This window comes from Podarcis raffonei, chromosome 11, assembly GCF_027172205.1.
Source record: "Podarcis raffonei isolate rPodRaf1 chromosome 11, rPodRaf1.pri, whole genome shotgun sequence".
NCBI classification, from domain to species: Eukaryota; Metazoa; Chordata; class Lepidosauria; order Squamata; family Lacertidae; genus Podarcis; species Podarcis raffonei.
Window position 1 is genome coordinate 9,096,181 of NC_070612.1, and position 18,411 is coordinate 9,114,591.

Consider the following 18,411-nt stretch of genomic DNA (forward strand, 5'->3'; position numbering starts at 1 on the left):
CAGCACCACTCCTGGCCAAGCCATCGCCCATCCTGTGCAGAGGTCTAAGACGCAAAGAGGGAAGGAAAAACCTGGGAGTAACGAGACTTTTATGTTGGGGGAGGTCCAGGAAACAACCACTCCCGGATTCTGCTTGCGATTGAGGCAGACATGAACTTGTGGCTCTGCACTATAAATAGTTTGCACCCAAAATAAAGCCTGTAAAAGACAGGTCTGAGTCCTGCCTGGTTACTCACGAGCAACCACCACTGCCATCTGACAGCAGGGATTTGGAACCCACAAGGGAAGGGAATTCTCATGCTGGATTTTTAAATGATCAGTGGTGTAGCATGGGTTGCCAGCTCTTGGGGCAGACGGACACACGCACTAGGGTGCAGGGCGTGGAGGCTGAGTGGAGCCTGCTGCACCAGCCCAGCCCTCACCTCTGGTACCGCCAGAGTGAACCCTCTCCACTGTGGCCAAGCAGGGCTGCACTGTACTGCTTGCTTGTCAGCACTGGGGGAAGCCCAGCCAATCGACGTGGCCTTGGCGGGTGAATCCCCCTGGCACCAACGGGAAGGAGCGCTAAGCCAGGCCATGCTGGGCGTCACCACTTGTTCACCTCCCTTCATCCACCTGGGGAGCACGCCCAGCAAGGAGTGAGCAAGCGCTGGCTGGGCGGCCATTCAACCGGGGGTGTGCTGGTCCCGAGGGCTAACCGAGAGGCGAGGTCTGAGTCCAGTCCAAGGTCGAGGGTGCGGTATGGAGGCTGTCCATCAAAGCTGAAGCGGGGTCCAAGGCAGGGAGTCGGGTGAGGTCAGGAACTCTAGCAGAAGAGCAGGACAGGGTGCCGGCAGGAACAGGCTACCAACAATGTTGCTCCCGCAACCTGGGACTGGGCTGGCTGGGTTTTATCTGCCCCGAGGCATAGGGCGGCCCCGGTCCACAGGTGACTTGCCTCTCCTGGCCTGGAGACGAGCACTCCTCCTGCAGGAACTTAGTTCCCTCCGCCTCTCTGCCCTGAGCCTCTGCAGCTCAGGAGAGGCTGGAGGGTTGGAGGCAACCTCCTCTTCCCCTGACGGGGCTGAGAGTGGAGCACCTGCAGGCAATGGGTCCTCCATCACCTCAGGAGCCAGAGCAGACTCAGCTGGTGCCTGCACCTGAGGATCCAGCACAGTGAGGACCCTTCAGGCTCAAGCCCCAGCCCCGGCTCAGCTGGTTCTGGAGGCAGGGAATCCTATGCAGGCTGGGATTCCTCAGGTCCAGCCTTTGAGTCCGAATCCCAGGCCATCTCAGGGGGGCAGGGCAGGGATGCGGCAGCAAGACCAGGCCAGGCCAGGTTCTGGGGCCCAGAGACCCCTGGCAGTAGGCAGGTAAGGATGGGGAGCTGTGGACGGGGCCTGACAGGATGCTCCAGGGCAACACAGGTTTCCTCCAGAAGCCAACGCCTGTGTAGGGGCGCCTGGTTCGCACTCCCTGAAAATTGTGCTGCAGCCGCCTTAAACACACCCACCCCACGCTATGCCCCTGTTTTTGAAGGCTCTCTTCAAAGACTCCTTTCAGAGGTCTCTGTCATGGAAAAACAGTTCTCTTTCAAAAAAAAATCAGTCATTATTTCTCACAAGTGCAACATTATTTACCCACGACACACCAAGATCCTATCATCAGCAGTAAATTGCTCTGAATTTCAAAGCCTTTTTTAAAGCCTTCTTTTCACTTGCGATCTGGCGAGAATAACAGCGAGCAAATATGCAGATGAAAAGCCAGTGTCCACAATCATTCGTTTGAGTTTTCCCACCCGGGGCAATTAAATCAAAGATCAGAGTTCTTCCATCAAAGTCATTGTCCCTACTGACATACCTGCCGTAATTAAATTAAAAGTAATACACCAAAGAACACAGCAATGCCTTTCATTCTTTCGTTCTTTCTTTGAATAGCAGAACAGGGAAAGCCGTGCAACAGAAGGTCACCGATGCATAAAGAATGATCAGGGAAGAGCAACCAAGTTAGCGGCAAGACCGCCAGCTTAAAAACGTGGCTCCTATCATCATTGGCTTTCCATAGGAAGCTCCCAAGCCATGTTCTTAGCTCCCAGGCATCACACAAAATGACAGAATAGCAGAATCATAACCCTAGTTGACATTTGATACTCTGTGGGGGGCACGGTGTGATGGGTCCTGCCCTCAAAATCATATGGCTTTCTTCACACCATAGTAAATTTTACAGCCCCACGCATGGAGTATCTCAGACACTCCGAGTGCCCCTATTTTCCAGGGACAGTCCCAGGTTTACAGAAGCCATCCTGGTTTCTGATTTGATCCCAGAATGTCCCACTTTTCTTTAGGTAAAGGGACCCCTGACCATTAGGTCCAGTCGTGGCCGACTCTGGGGTTGCGGCGCTCATCTCGCTTTATTGGCCAAGGGAGCCGGCGTACAGCTTCCGGGTCATGTAGCCAGCATGACTAAGCTGCTTCTGGCAAATTAGAGCAGTGCACGGAAACACTGTTTACCTTCCCACCAGAGTGGTACCTATTTATCTACTTGCACTTTGACGTGCTTTCGAACTGCTAGGTTGGCAGGAGCAGGGACCGAGCAACGGGAGCTCACCCCATCGCATTGCAGGGTATGGAGTTATGTGACCCTCAAGCCAAGGAGATAACTATACAACCTTTAGAAGACACCTGAAGGCAGCCCTGTACAGGGAATTTTAAAAAAAATTCTTAATTTTTTAGTCTGTTTTTCTATATACGTTGGAAGTTGCCCAAAGTGGCTGGGGCAACCCAGTCAGATGGGCTGGGTATAAATAATAAAATGATGGTGATGGTGAAACAGGACATCCCTATTTTCATTGCAGAAACTGTCAGTTAGTTTCTGGGTCCAATTCCAAGTTCTGGTTTTGACCTATAAACAGTGGTGGAGCATAAGCCCGCACTGCCCAGGATGGGCGCATTCCCGAGGGGCACGGAGGGTGCCCTCCCTGGTGTGGGATAGCCGTGCATGCACCCACCAATCCGGCTTCCTTCCTCTCTCCTTCCTGCTTGCCTGCCTCCTTCCCATCCTCTCCCCTGCCTGCCGGTCTCCTCCAGCCAGGAGCATGGGGCAACGGCGCACCGCCCGCCCATGACTCCCGCACCTACCACCAGCTGTAGGTGTGTGATGGCCTGGGACTTGGGCTCGGACTCGGAACCATAGGAGACTCAGTCCGCACCGGATCCTTTGCCTTAGGCATCATCTGAACCAAGTCTGGGGCCTGATCCTGAAGAGTCCCAGTCTGCACAGGTTCCCCTGCAACAAGCACCAGCTGGGCCTGATCCTGCCCTGGCTCCAGATGCGGGGAAGGGGAGAGCTGCTGCGATGCACTCCTGGCTGGAGGAGGCAGGGGAGAGGACGGGAAGGAGGCAGGCGAGTGGGAAGGGGAGAGGAAGGAACCGGCAAAGTGGCGCAGCAGCTCCCCCCTTCCTCCGACAGCTCGCGGTAGACATGGGAGTCCAAGTCGCGGGCGGGCAGAGCACTGAATGTCACTCCCGCTCAGGGATGACACCCAGAACCCACCTTCCTCCGCCAGTGACCATAAATAATAATAATAATAAATTTTATTTATATCCCGCCCTCCCCAGCCGAAGCCGGGCTCAGGGCGGCTAACAACAATAAAACAATACAAAAGTACAACACAAACAACACTCTAAAATCATTCATTATAAAATTAATTAAATTCAAGCCACTGGCCACCATTGGGCCAGAGCTCCGCGAAGATTGCCGAGGGAGGGAGTCAGGCTGTGCCCTGGCCAAAGGCCTGGCGGAACAGCTCTGTCTTGCAGGCCCTGCGGAAAGATGTCAAGTCCCGCAGGGCCCTAGTCTCTTGGGACAGAGTGTTCCACCAGGTCGGAGCCACAGCCGAAAAAGCCCTGGCTCTAGTTAACTGGCTCAGGGTCACAATATCTCAAGGACCTCCTCTCCCCATATGAACTGACCTAGACCTGCAATCGCCATCTGAGGCTCTTGCCTGAAACCCTGAATAGATGCTGTCATTCAGTTTTGAGCATCCTGGGCTAATGACTCAAGGCAGCTTACTATGTTCCTGTCCTGTGGCCTCTTGGACAGCCTCTCATGGATTACGGGATTGCAGCGGTAGAGTGGTTTTCACTTAGTGGTTCCTAACACTTTTTTTTTTAAAAAAAATAATTTTTATTAAATTTTTCAAGAAATAAAAATTAAACAAAGAAAAACAAAGAGCAATACATATTTTCCAAAATGAAAACTAATAAAAAAAGAAAGGAAAAATAAAAGATATTTTAAAAAACACCAAAAAAATACTTTTCATAACCTGGAATATTACCAAATTCTTGCTTCAAATACTGCAATATATAAATCTTAGTTAAAATATTATTAAAGACTTCCACCGCATTCACCACACGTCTCTTAGTTGTCTTGCCAGCATTTACATCTGTTCTTCAATCATTTCCCTTCCTTAGATTCTTTCATAATCAATCAAATATTTATGTTCTCTATATTCTTAGGGTCCTAACACTTTTAATGCAATGTCCCTGTGCATGATCTCCTTCAATGTTGCACTTTTCGCTTGAATAAATCACTCATGTGAGCTGCAGATCAGGCATGTCCCAGAGTCACACGAGGCCATCACCTTTACCAAAGCTAATTAGGTCTGGATCTGGTCAATGGCTGCATGAGAGACAAGGTGGAAGGAAGGCAGATTAAAGCAGCAATATATTGTTTAAACAAACAAGCCGTGTGTGTCTGTTATGAGAACGGAGGTAAGACGTGTGAATTGGCCTTCAGTTTGGTTGCTCAGATTCAGACATGATGGTTTATCATCACGCAACACAGTGTGTTGCCTGAAATCAGTGAAGAGGAGGAAGGAATCGGGAGATCTCTCTGTCTAGCGCTAACCTCTTGATGGGATCCTCTTGCTATCCTCAAGTCTAAGGACAGAGTGCCCCCTGCTGGAAAGAAAAAACAAGATTCCTGAAAAGTTGTACCTGAACATTCACAGAATCATAGAATCAAATCCCCGCTTGGCCATCAAGTCCACTGGACCAGTCACTGCCTCTCAACCTAACCTACCTCACAGGCTTGTTGTGATAATAAAACAGAATGGGAAGGTGTGAACATAATTTGCCATCTTGAGCTCCTTGAGCTCCAGGTGGGATGTACAGTGGTACCTCAGGTTATAGACGCTTCAGGTTGCAGACTCTGCCAACCCAGAAATAGTACCTCGGGTTAAGAACTTTGCTTCAGGATGAGAACAGAAATCGTGCGGCAGCTGCAGGAGGCCCCATTAGCTAAAGTGGTACCTCAGGTTAAGAACAGTTTCAGGTTAAGAACGGACCTCCAGAACAAATTAAGTTCTTAACCCAAGATACCACTGTACATGCATTGTTGTTGACATCCAGCTGCCTCAGGAGTCCATGGAGGAGCACACCTTCTGGGATGAATAGATGCAAATGGACAAACACAATAAATAAATAAATAATGTGTCTCTGTGCGTGGTTTGAGGTGACATCTGAGGAAAAGGGGTTGCAGGAAGGGCAAAAATTTCCTGCACTTCCTTGGACTGCAACTTTGCAAACTACTAAAATATCTATCCGGGATCAGCCCTACCAGCACCTCAAACCTGAGGATCCTCAGAGGAGGATCTACAGGAGCAGGATCCGCCCCAACAGATCTCCACACCACTAAGGACCCTGAGGAGGTCATCAAGTCTGAACATCCCTAAGCCAGTACTGGAGGCCCGTAATTCATCTACCTGGGTTCCTGGCTACAGGAGCAGAGGAGATGGAAGTCAAACAGAAATTTCAGTGACTGACTAGCTGCACATGAGGCTACTCAAGAGGAGAGGAAAGTACATAGAAGCATCTGTATGGTTTAGGACCTGAATGAGAGCCAGGAAGGAATAGAGCAGGCATCCCCAACCTGTGGCCCTCCAGATGTTTTGGCCTACAACTCCCATGATCCCTAGCGAACAGGACCAGTGGTCAGGGATGATGGGAATTGTAGTCCCAAACATTTGGCGGGCCGAAGGTTGGGGATGCCTGGAGTAGAGTCTCCAGCTGCAACATAAGCTCCTAATATGAGATGCTCTGGTCCTGATGCACCAGCAATTATCCCAGCTTCTGTGTCACTCCCAGGAGAGATGTGTGGCTAGGGCCGTGCTGCATGTACTGCAGTAAGTGGACGCCCAGTGCACCGATAAGAGCTGGAACTGTTTTGCAAAGCAATCTGAGTTTTAATGAAAGGGGGCGGCTTCTCCCCTTCCTTTCTGCAACTCACATGGAGCTGTGAAGCTTTGAAAACAGCTGTGGGGTCCAGCTGTTTTCCAAGCCAGCCAGAGGGAGATTTCAAAGCTCTCTCACTCAGACCTATGGATGACCGGATCTGTCAATTTCAGTTTCTCATTTTTCCAGTCTGATTATTTTTTTGCAAAAAAATTAAGTCCGTGAATATTCATTAACATTTGAGTGCAAAGTTCTCCTAATGCGCACATTTTCCCCAAGCAATATTCCCTTAATTAATGTCTTTTTGGTATGTAATTTTCACCATGCCTTTTAATGCTCACTTTACCTCAGTATATGCATCTTTATTGGACTAGAGAACTGTGTTGAAAAAATATGGAAAAGTGCAAATTTCAAAGAACCACTCGGCATATTGTTTCAGAAATGCAAATTGGGTAGGAGCTTCTTTAAATGCAAAATAATCTGAATTCCCCCATCCCCAAAGAGCTCTGCAAAACAATGAGCTGTTCCCTTGCTTTGCAAACCCCTCCAGCTGAGTGCATCACAAAACCCCCACCCCTTCTCCTCTGAGCTTAAATAAATAAATTAAATTAAATTCATGCATTTCAACACTAAAAGGAAGTGGGGGAACAGGGAGAACAGGAACAGTAAGTATAATGGAGGAAAACACAGGCCTGTAGTTCTAAGGCTTGGCTAGATAACATATTTCAGCATGGGGGCCACATTCCCTTCCAAGCAGCCTTCTGGGGGCCATACGATAGTGCTGAGCAGGGTCAGAGGCAAAAGAAGGTGGACTTGTGAATATACACTTTACCCTTCATACATAGGGCACTGGGATTTGCGGAGGAGGCGTGAGGACTCTGACAGGGTCCTAGAGTCCTCCCACCTTCTTCCCAAAGCCCAGTTAGTGCATTCCCAGCTTTGGGAAGAAGGTGGGAGAACTCTAATAAAATAATAATAATAAAATTTTATTTATATCCCGCCCTCCCCAGCTGAAGAGCAGCTAACAACAATAAAAGTAACACAGCATTATAAAATCAATTCATTCTAAAATCAATTCAGAATCAAATTAATGGCAACCATTGGGCTAGAGTTCTGTGAGGATTACCAAAGGAGGGGATCAGACTGTGCCTTGGCCAAAGGCCTGGGGGAACAGCTCTGTCTTGCAGGCCCTGCGGAAAGATGTCAAGTCCCGCAGGGCCCTAGTCTCTTGTGACAGAGCATTCCACCAGATCGGGGCCACGGCCGAAAAAGCCCTGGCTCTGGTTGAGGCCAGCCTAACCTCCCTGTGGCCCGGGATCTCCAAGATGTTTTTATTTGAAGACTGTAAAGTCCTCCGTGGGACATACCAGGAGAGGCAGTCCCATAGGTACAAGGGTCCTAGGCCGTATAGGGCTTTAAACCAGCACCTTAAACCTGATCCTGTATTCCACCGGGACCCTGTCCAAGCTCTCCTTCCTCCTTCCCAAAGCCTAGTGCCTTGCTTAGCTGGGAAGGCAATGTGAGGGCAGGGAGGGTGTCAAATTTTGGCCATGCTCCCTTCTGCAATGCGACAAGACAGTGTGCAGCCCACGGGTTCCGTGTCAAAGTACTCTTGCAGCCCACTTGGTATAAAAAGTTGGGCTGCCCTGACCTAGATGGTCTGACTCAGTTAATACGGAGGCTTTCTAGGTGCCTATAGTGAGCTTGCCGTTCCTAAATATCAGGTGTCCAGTTGTGTCCAGAAGAGGGCAATGTTTTAACACTTCTCCCCTTCCACATTAACTGTGCCTCAGCCCAGCCTCAAAGTCAGAAGGCAGAGCATCAAGCAGGCAAAACAACCTGCTCATGGCATCCTCAACAGAACTGAGGAATGTATTGCATTTCCCCCATCCACCCCTCCCAGTTCCAGCTACTTCCTTTCCTCCTCATTTGTCAGCCCTGCCAGAGAATATGTAATTGGGTGAAATGGCAAAATACCCTGTGGCTCTTCAAATATTCATTTTTTGTGTGGTTGGTGGTGGGGTATCTCTCCCTTTCTCCAAGTTGTTCAAAGCAACATACATGGGTTTTCCAATGTTAGCCTGTGATGGTAGGCTGAAAGATTGCATCTGGCATTAAGCTCTACCGTTAGGTGAAGGGAGTCAGATGCCTCAGGTAGCAATTGCTGAGGGGCAGGCATAAGAGCTGTGTGTGAGCCAGAGAGCTTGCTCATACACAGCCTTCTGCCCACAGCGCTGCCCTGTTGCCAACGCTGAAGTAAGATTCAACCCCCAGTTTAGTTAGCTTCCATATGTGGAATGGAGGGGGGTGTAGAGAGATGCTATATTGTCCTTTGCCTCGGGCAGCAAAATGCCTTGGGCTTGATCGTCCAATAAGCTAGGCAGGGATCTGAATAGAGATCACCCTGGTATCCAACACACAACTTGGCATCACACCGTTGGTCTCACTTGGGCCATGGGACTTAGTCAGTGCTATTTTTCAAGAAAAAGAGGTGCGGGAATTCACCATGAATTCACCCTTGTAGGTAAAGGTAAAGGACCCCTGGACGGTTAAGTCCAGCCAAAGGCGACTATGGGGTTGCAGCACTCATCTCACTTTCAGGCTGAGGGAGCCGGCATTTGTCCACAGACAGCTTTCCGGGTCATGCGGCCAGCAGGACTAAACAGCTTCTGGCGCAACGGGACACCATGATGGAAACCTGAGCACACGGAAATGCTGTTTACCTTCCTGCTGCAATGGTACCTATTTATCTACATGCACTGGTGTGCTTTCAAACTGCTAGGTTGGCAGGAGCTGGGACAGAGTAACGGGAGCTCACTCCATCACGGGGATTCGAACCGCTGACCTTCCAATCAGCAAGCCCATGAGGATCAGTGTGTCCCTTGTACTCTTGTAATGGCAATGGCACCCACCTGAGAGGTGCCAGAACTGAGTTCCAGTGAGTACCACCTAAAGAGAAGCCTGGTGTGATGGCCTGGGACTCGGGCTCAGACTCGGAACCAGAGGAGTCTCAGTCTGCACTGGATCCTTTGCCTCAGGCATCATCTGAACCAAGTCTGGGGCCTGACTCTGAAGAGCCCTAGTCTGCACAGGTTCCCCTGCAACAAGCACCAGCTGGGCCGAGTCAGGGGCCTGAGCCTGCCCTGGCTCCAGATGCGGGGATGACCTCGTTGCCCTCAGCTGGACCATCACTTACAGCAGCTCCACTACCGGTTGGGTCAGGGGAGGCTGAGGCGGCCCCTGGGTCTAGTAACCCACGACGTCTCCCGAGCTGCAGAGATTAAGGTCTGAGAGAAGGAGAGACCTGAGAACTCACAGGAGGAGTGCTCGCCTTCAGGCGAAACAGGGAGGTGAGTCACTGGGGGATCAGGACCGGCCATTACCCCGACAAAAATAAAAGGCTGTCGCACCCCACCCCAGGTTCCGGGAGCAACATTGCTGTATGCTAGATCCTGCCTGAGATCCTGTACCTGTCCTTGCCTGGTTTCCTGCCTCGTGTCCTGCCTTGACCCTGTCAAACTGACTCCTAGCAGAACCTTCGGATTCTGGACCAGACCTGGACCGCGGTTCTCAGCTTACCCCCGGGCCCAGAACACCCTGGACCTAGTCCTCCTAGTGATGCAGGAACAAAACTGCTCTTCTGCCTCTGGTTCCTCTCAAGCAGATGTTTCTTCAGCATCCAACCATTATGTTCTCCCACTCCCACTCCCCTGGCTCTGAGTCTTCCTCTTCTGAAGACACCAGGAAAGGGACCCCCCACTAATTGAATTGCTTCAGGGCCTGGTGCTGAGATGGCAAGGGGGGGGGCAAAGGCAGGCCTTCTCAGCAAGCTGAAACCTCTTTCATTTCTTACCAAGAGAGTCGGGGAAGTCAAGCATGAATGTCAAGGCTTTTCTGGGGAAATGTGATCCGCTAAGATAAGCTGTAAACAATCCAGGCGATTCCATTATATTTATTACTGACACTCGCCACCCTGGAAATGCAAAAAAAATCTCTCTGGGCACATTGAGACCACGTGGCGTAATTTCTTCACAAAAGAATCACATGGACCGCACGCAGACCGCATTGTTGTCAATGTGCTCTTTGGGGGGAAAGGTCCTTTTTCTCTGCAGAAGGTCCTAATATTCGGGAAAATCTTGTTTTATTTTAATATTTTTAAGAATGTTAATTGTGTGGTTCCAGTTACAGAAAGGTAGCCGTGTTGGTCTGCCATAGTCAAAACAAAAAAAAAATTTTCCTTCCAGTAGCACCTTAAAGACCAACTAAGTTAGTTCTTGGTATGAGCTTTCGTGTGCATGCACACTTCTTCAGATACACTGAAACAGAAGTTGCCAGATCCTTCTATATAGTGAGAAGGTGGGGAGGGGTATTACTCAGAAGGGTGGTGGGAATGGGTGATTGGCAGATAGCTGTGATGAGCCTGATAGCTGTGATGAGCCTCATCACAGCTATCTGCCAATCACCCATTCCCACCACCCTTCTGAGTAATACCCCTCCCCACCTTCTCACTATATAGAGGGATCTGGCAACTTCTGTTTCAGTGTATCTGAAGAAGTGTGCATGTACACGAAAGCTCATACCAAGAACTAACTTAGTTGCTCTTTAAGGTGCTACTGGAAGGGAAAAAAAAATTTGTTTTAATTGTGTGGTTGACTTTGTAAAACCATATATATAAAGAAAAGATCATTGATGACTTCCATGCAGGAGAAGTCTCAGGCTGCAGGCCCACAATCCATCAGAGGAGGGTATTTAAGCTGGGGGAGGGAAGGGGCCCAACTGTTGCTGCACCTGCTCCATAGGGCCCAGACCTGTGGACAGCTGTCTAGAGGCTAGAAGTGCTTGTGTATGCATATCCGGAACGTCATGAAAGCTGCTATAAGTGTTTTTTGTGCCAATAAAGAGTTGACAACAAGACATGTGCCTTATTTATCTGGGATGGACCGTGACTTTATAGGAACATAAGAAGAGTTTGGATTTCATATCCCGTTTTATCATTACCCGAAGGAGTCTCAAAGCGGCTAACAATCTCCTTTCCCTTCCTCCCCCACAACAAACACTCTGTGAGGTGAGTGAGGCTGAGAGACTTCAGAGAAGTGTGACTATCTTTACAATTTTATAACATGCAGAGAACAATACAGTGGTACCTCAAGTTAAGAACTTAATTAGTTCTGGAGGTCCGTTCTTAACCTGAAACTGTTCTTAACCTGAAGCACCACTTTAGCTAATGGGGCCTCCTGCTGCCGCTGCGCTGCTGCTGCGTGATTTCTGATCTCATGCTGAAGCAAAGTTCTTAACCTGAGGTACTATTTCTGGGTTAGCAGGGTCTGTAACCTGAAGCGTATGTAACCTGAAGCGTATGTAAGGTACAGGTACCACTGTACATGTTGAGAAACCAGAGAGAGGAGCTGAGGGAAGTCTGGGGGGAGGGTCTCTTTTGGGGGGGAGGGGGAAAATGGGGGGGAATGAGGATGAAGTATTTTTGATAAATTGTTATGTTTAAATCCCTAATAAAAATATTTTTTAAAAAAAGAAGAAGTGTGACTAGCCCAAGGTTACCCAGCAACTGCATGTGTAGGAGTGGGGAAGCGAACCCAGTTCACCGGATTATGAGTCCACCGCTCTTAACCACTACACCACACTAAGAAGAATTGTGCTGGATCTGACCAAAGGTTCATCTGGTCCAGAGCCCTGTCATCACAGTGGCCAAGCAGATGTCCTCATGGGAAGTGCATGAGGAGGAGAGTAGCTATCCTGGCTAGTAGCCCTCTCCTCCGTGAATTTGTCTATTGCCCTTATTACAATGTAAGGCATTCCTCAACCAAGGGGCTGTCATCTTCCTGTCACATCTCCTGCGGCACCCAAGGCAGCCTTGGCTTTCTCTGTTCCCTGTCTCTGTCTGATCATCGTGCCACAGTGTCTGTTTCTCCGCCTGCACTCTTCGCTGGGAGGCATTGTGGCAAATTGGAGCAGGCTTTGCCACACGGATCAAGCAAACACAGGGTGACAGGGAGCGAGGCTCGGGCCACCTCGGGGGGCTATGGTTTCTATCCTCTCTCCTGTCATCCTAACCTTGTCTCCAGGGCAGAAGGAAATTGAGGCCAGCTTGCACTCAGAGCGGCGTCTCGCTGAAGCCGAGTTCACTGTGAGGCAGGGCAACGCGAATTCTCCAAAGCAGCGGAGGAGAAAGCTGCAATCGTTCACTTCCAGCACAATCCTCACGCATGTTTACTCGGGAGTAAATCATAGCATGTGTGGGCTAGATGGGCCATTGGCCTGATCCATTTGCACCATGCTGACCTTGAGTCGTTCTACCCGCAAACTGAGGTCCAGCGCCGAGGGCCTTCTGGGGGTTCCCTCGCTGCGAGAAGCCAAGTTACAGGGAACCAGGTAGAGGGTCCCTGTGGAACGCCCTCCCACCAGATGTCAAAGAGGGAAACAACTACCAGATTTTTATTTTTTATTTTTTTAAAATGATATTTATTCAAGGTTTCATGAGTACATAAATATAAAAAAGAACAAAAAAATACAACAAGAAAAAATAAGACAAAAAGAAAAATACAAATCTCAAATTACATCTTTTCATTTGCTTATTTCTTGAACCTCCTCACACCTCCCTTTTTGTGTTCTAATTTAATTCATTATTCCAGCAAATTCTTCCCATATTTCTCAATTTTAATTTAAATAATTTATCTTAACAATCTATCTTATTTATTAATTCAACATACTTTTTCCATCTTTTAATATATTCTGTTATTCCATTTACCTTAGTTTCTTTAACCTTATCTTATCTTAAAAACCTTAAAATTTCAAAAATTTAAATCATATTCATACATAATCTCCTTAAATCTTTTTTACTAAAGCCAATTTAGTTCCTTTCCAACATGTTCCCTGATATTTCATTTAATGTTGCACTAAGTCCAAAAATAAAAAAGATTTTTCTTGATATCTCTAATTTTTATCCAGCGACCCTTCTTCCTGGTCTCGGGTTATGTCAGTCCTTTCTGGCCATTACATCCAGTCCATCAACCTGGTGCTCTTATGTCCGAGGCCCTCAAGTCTCTTCTAGGCCCCTTCTGCAGATTTTCTTGTTCTTGTTTGTGCTTATGTTCTTCTTTATCTTTTGTTGGTTTCTTTCGTAGTTTCTTTCCTTTCTCCTTGGGGAGTGGGTCTCCGGGGGATTCCAACCGATAATAATCTCCATTTTCCTTCATCAAGCTAGCCCATATCCCCCGGTCCCACTCCCCGTCATCGTTGTTGTAGTTCAAAAAGTAGTTATCCAGAAGATAGTTGTCCACCTGTTTCATAGTCCCACTAGAGTTAAAAGCTTCCTTGACTCCAGACACTTCCATCCACACTCAATCTTCAAAAGCAACAGCTTTTGCTCCTCCAAAACTTTAAGTCTCACCATTTGTGTTACTTGGGGTACAGTCGCAGCCTCTTCTGTCTTCATCTGCCCTTGGACTTGAACAACTACCAGATTTTTAGAAGACATCTGAAAGCAGCCCAGTTTAGGGAAGCTTTTAATGTCTAATAGGTTATTGTATTTTAATATTCCGTTGGAAGCCGCCCAGAGTGGCTGGAGAAGCCCAGCCAGATCAGCAAAGTATAAATATAGTGGTACCTTGGGTTACATACGCTTCAGGTTACAGATGCTTCAGGTTACAGACTCCGCTAACCCGCTTAACCTCGGATTAAGAACTTTGCTTCAGGATGAGAAAACAGAAATCGTGCTCCAGTGGTGCAGCAGCAGCGGGAGGCCCCATTAGCTAAAGTGGTGCTTCAGGTTAAGAACAGTTTCAGGTTAAGAACGGACCTCCGGAACGAATTAAGTACTTAACCCGAGGTACCACTGTAATAAATTGTTGTTGTTGTTGTTGTTGTAATATTATTAAGCTACACTATACATTTTAAGCCCTGTGAATGGTCATGGCTTTCCCCCAAAGACTTCCGGAAGTTGCAGTTTGTTATGTGGGGTTAGGGGTGATAGGAGACCTCCTAGTGCTGGAGTTACGATTCCCAAAGTTCCCTAGGAAGAGGAAGTGGCTCTTAAACCACGTTGGGAATCGTAGACCTGGTTGGGAAATAGGAGTCCCTCCGCAGCCTGGATTTAAAGTAAGAGTTTGGAAAGATGATAAAAGAACATTATGCCACTTTGCAGCCGGACGCCGGAAATAAGAGGAGAGCGATACAGTTACCCACGTTTGCTGTCCCCCAGAAGAAAAGGCCTCTGGAGACAATGGCAAAATGGGGCTTCTAATGTCATGGGGAGATTAGCAACCCAAGCCCCTACTCAAAGAAAAGGAAGCAATGAGGAGAAATTCAAGCCTTTGAAACCGATAAGAGGAAAGTCCCTCCGCAGAGTGGACCTACACTGAAGAACACAACAGAAGTGCAACCTCAGACAGATTAAGTCATTCTGTGTGAAAAATTTAGAGCCTGGTTTTTTAATAGGCGGTTGGCTACCTGGGAGCCTCCCTCTGGCCCACTTAATCCCAGCGATATGATCCACACCTCTTGATTTGAAGCTGGACATCTGCCTGAAATCCTTTTCCGTTTGTGCTGCACTTGTGTGCAAATGTTCCAATGGGCGGCAGTGCCGGATTAAACCCTGTGGAAGCCCCTAGGCATTCAAAATCGGGGGGGGGGGGGAGGCTCGCATACTATCTCCTAATACATTTTTTTACCAACCAACCATTTTATTTTTATTTTTAGTAATTTTTATTTTGCTTTAAACAAATACAGATAAACAACCAAAATTACAAAAGAAAAATCCTTAATAATAATAATAATGGAAAAGGCTAAAAAAACTACAAAAAATATCAAAGTACATGGCATAGAACATAAGCCATTATGAGAAAGAAAAAAGAAAAAGGAAAGGAGAAGGAGAAGGAAGAGGGGGAAATGAGCCAAAACACAAGAAGGCTCATCAATTGTACGCTTCCGTCAAGGTCACAACAGATCATTATTCTTAACAATTCTCTCTATCTGCATTCCATAGGATCCCTCATCTTGGTATCAGGGAACATTTCCCTATGTGGTATCATTCTAAACATAACCAGGTCTTTACTGATGAACCCTTATCCCCTAAATAATTGTTGGTTGGTAATACATTTTTTTACCAACCAACCATTTTAATAAACCAATTCTATTACGCAATATTATTTTGATCTGTTGTCATGGGGCCTCTAAAAGGTGGGGAGCCTATAAACCAGTGCCTACTCTGCCTAGCTGTTAATCCGGCATTGATGGAAGCGGGGAGTAGTGATGTCAGATGATGGGTGAGCATGGTTTTGCAGGAAATGGCTTCACGGGCCAAATCAGACCCTCCGAGTTGGTCAAGATTGACTTGGCAAGCCACTGCCAATTGACACCAATTGGCAATGGCTCTTCAGGGCTTCCAGAATGAGCTTTCCCCAGCCCTGTCTGGAAACACGAGAGATTGAAGTTGGGACCTCTGGCATGCAAGGTCAGAGTCTTTCCCCAAGTGGCCAGAGCATATGCTCAACTCCCATTCTAAAGGCTCCTGTCAGATGCTGGTGGTGGTTGCTTGTGAGTAACCAGGCAGGACTCCGACCTGGCTTTTACAGGTTTTATTGTGCAAACTATTTACAGTGCATATCTACCAAGTTCATGTCCATCTCAGTCACTTGCAGAATCCGGGAGTGGCCCCTTCTGGCTTCTCCCCCAACATAAGAACTTTGGCACCCCAAGCCTCCTCCTCCCCTCCTTGCGTTTAACCCCTCTGCGCAAGCTGGGCGACGGAAGTGGCATGCATCCCTCCTGGCCAGCCTGGCTGGGTGAGGTGCTGGGGCTCTCAGCAGCATCCTCGAGCCCTTTCCTCGCTTGGCTGGCCCCTTCCCTCTCTTCTCAACTGGAGGTGTGGCTTTTCCCACTGCTGGAAGAGGAACTGCTCCTCAGGAGTTTCGGAGGCTCTCTGTATCCCAACGGCCCCCCTGCCTCCCTCCGCTGTTCAGATGGCAGTCCCCTGACAGCTCCCATTCTAAAGGCTGATGGTAATGTGAGCTGAAAGAAGAACTTCACCATCATTGGACTGAGAACAGCCATGTGACCAGGCATGGGGTCACCTCCCTGCCCAAAGCCCATGGATATCTGGAGAACCCATCAGCCATAGTCCTGGTGAAATCTTAAATCTGCTTCTCCAAAGCTGAAGAAGCTTCTGGAATGAATCATTCTCCAACTCACCTCTAGATTAGGTACTTTTGCAATAAGCAGTACACAATCAAGTCATGGAATCAATGAGGCAGAAAAGGCTGCTGTATTTTTCACCTAGACATGAAATCGGGTTTGCCCAGTTAGCAAATTTCATGATTCAGATTTTGATGTTGAAACCCAACGTCTAAAATCTGTCACCCAAACTTCAAAATAAAAATTCAGCACCATAATTTGAAATCCAGGTGTTTGTGTTGTCTGGTCTACAGTTGACCCACTCATGAGGCAGACTGAAGCAACCAACTCAAGTGGCAGAATCCTATGGGTTGGTGACCCCGCAAGGATCCTGCCCACTCCTGCAGCCACCACTGGGGTCATGCAGTGGCAGCTTCCAGCGAGAACTCTCAAGATCTCACAGAACTCTCTGGAGAACTTGCTGAGCTCATGCAAGATCTCACTACAGCTCCCGCAAGATCTTGCAAGATTTTACCGGAAGTTGCAGCTGCTATGTGACCCCCCATTAAGCGAGGCTTCGGTGGGGGGCAGCAGGGGGGGCACATTCCCATTTTACCTCAGGAGGCAAAACATGACAGTCTGGGCCTGGTCTGGCCCATCCAAGGGAACATTCCCTGATTGGGTCAATCAATGGATGAAATCCAACAAAAGTTTATTTATTACAATCAGTTGTCAGATACTGCCCAGTGTTGATTCCTAAGGAGAAATAATTAGTCATCAATTTCTGGAACTAAATACCTGTTGTTGTTGTTGTTGTTGTTGTTGTTGTTAAAGTTTGCACACCATCCTTCATCCAAAGATCACCGGGCAGTTCACAACATAAATAATCACACTTTCAAGTCATAGCAAAGAATATTCAGTATCAAAACTGACACAAACTCGTTATGGCTGCAATTCTAAGTACACTTGTTCAGGAGTAAGCCCTGTTGAACAAAATGGGACTTATTTCTGAGTAAACATGAATAGGGTTGTGCTGTTAACCTCCACTCCTATCCAAATGAGGATTTGCCGATGTTTTGTCATAATCTGTTAACGTTTTAATGAATTTTTTTGTTTATGTTTTTAAATGTTGTAAGTCACTTGGAAACCTTTGCTGAACAGGCAAGTAACAAGTCTAACATGACAATAACTCTGCAACAATATTAGACTTCCTAACAACATCTCATTCAGTTCTTCACTTCTTTATATCTCTTCTGGCAAGCCTATCCTGATGGTAGCTTCAGACTCAAACTCCTTATGTCCTATAATAAACCATTCCTCCTTTGCCCATCTAAGTCCCAAATACAGAACTGCATTTAAACATCCTTGGAGTGGGCTATTAGAACAGCACAGTGGGCTCTTTGGTCCTATTAGAGTTAGCAAATTCATTGTGAGAGCAAATTGTGTTACTTGGTTTGAGAAACAACCCAGGTTGACAGCACATGTCATCTTCATCATCATCATCAGTAGTGGTATTTTGCACCCTTCAGTGTAAGGTCCCAGGTCAGGTTACAAGATTAAAACCAGTTAAAACAATTTATAGGTTAGTTTCTAAATATTTACATTGTAGTCTAAAACACACATCACAATGAAAGCAAAGTCCTACCAGTCTGCGAATGAGAAGACAGAAGTTTCCTTTTCCACCACATTGCAAATTGTCTTGTCTTCCCTCCTAGTTCAGGTCTCTGATTCTGAACAAGCGGTTTTATTAAAAGAGCGGACAAGGAGGAACGAGCGACCAGCCGTTGCTCCTCAAGAGAGGACTCCGTTGTCAAATGAGTTTTGACTGACACCAGCAAGAAGTCAAGGCAGACCAGCTCTCACTTCTGATATTTAAGTGCACTGTGCCAGCCAGCCGAGAGCCCCGTCAGACTTAATGAGCGCTTAAAAAAAATATGAAGCCAGAAAGGACCTACTGACCTCTGCTGGAGGGGGAGACAAGAGAGAAGGCAGAAAATTGAGCATCAAGGGAATCAATGGGACACCCTCTATGCTTCATGTCAAGGCTGGGGAATCTCATTTAATCTGAGGGCCA

At 47.6% G+C, this 18,411-nt stretch overlaps 1 protein-coding gene across 1 annotated transcript in view; it reads right to left on the reverse strand.

Moving 5' to 3' along the window:
• Positions 1-18,208, reverse strand: part of LOXHD1 (lipoxygenase homology PLAT domains 1) — a 197,999-nt gene extending 179,791 nt beyond the window's left edge. Inside the window, exon 1 of the mRNA XM_053407585.1 lies at positions 17,983-18,208. Within this exon, the coding sequence (XP_053263560.1) occupies positions 17,983-18,025 (43 nt within the window). The 5' untranslated portion in view covers positions 18,026-18,208. The remainder of the gene's footprint in view (positions 1-17,982) is intronic.
• Between the last annotated feature and the right edge of the window lie 203 nt (positions 18,209-18,411).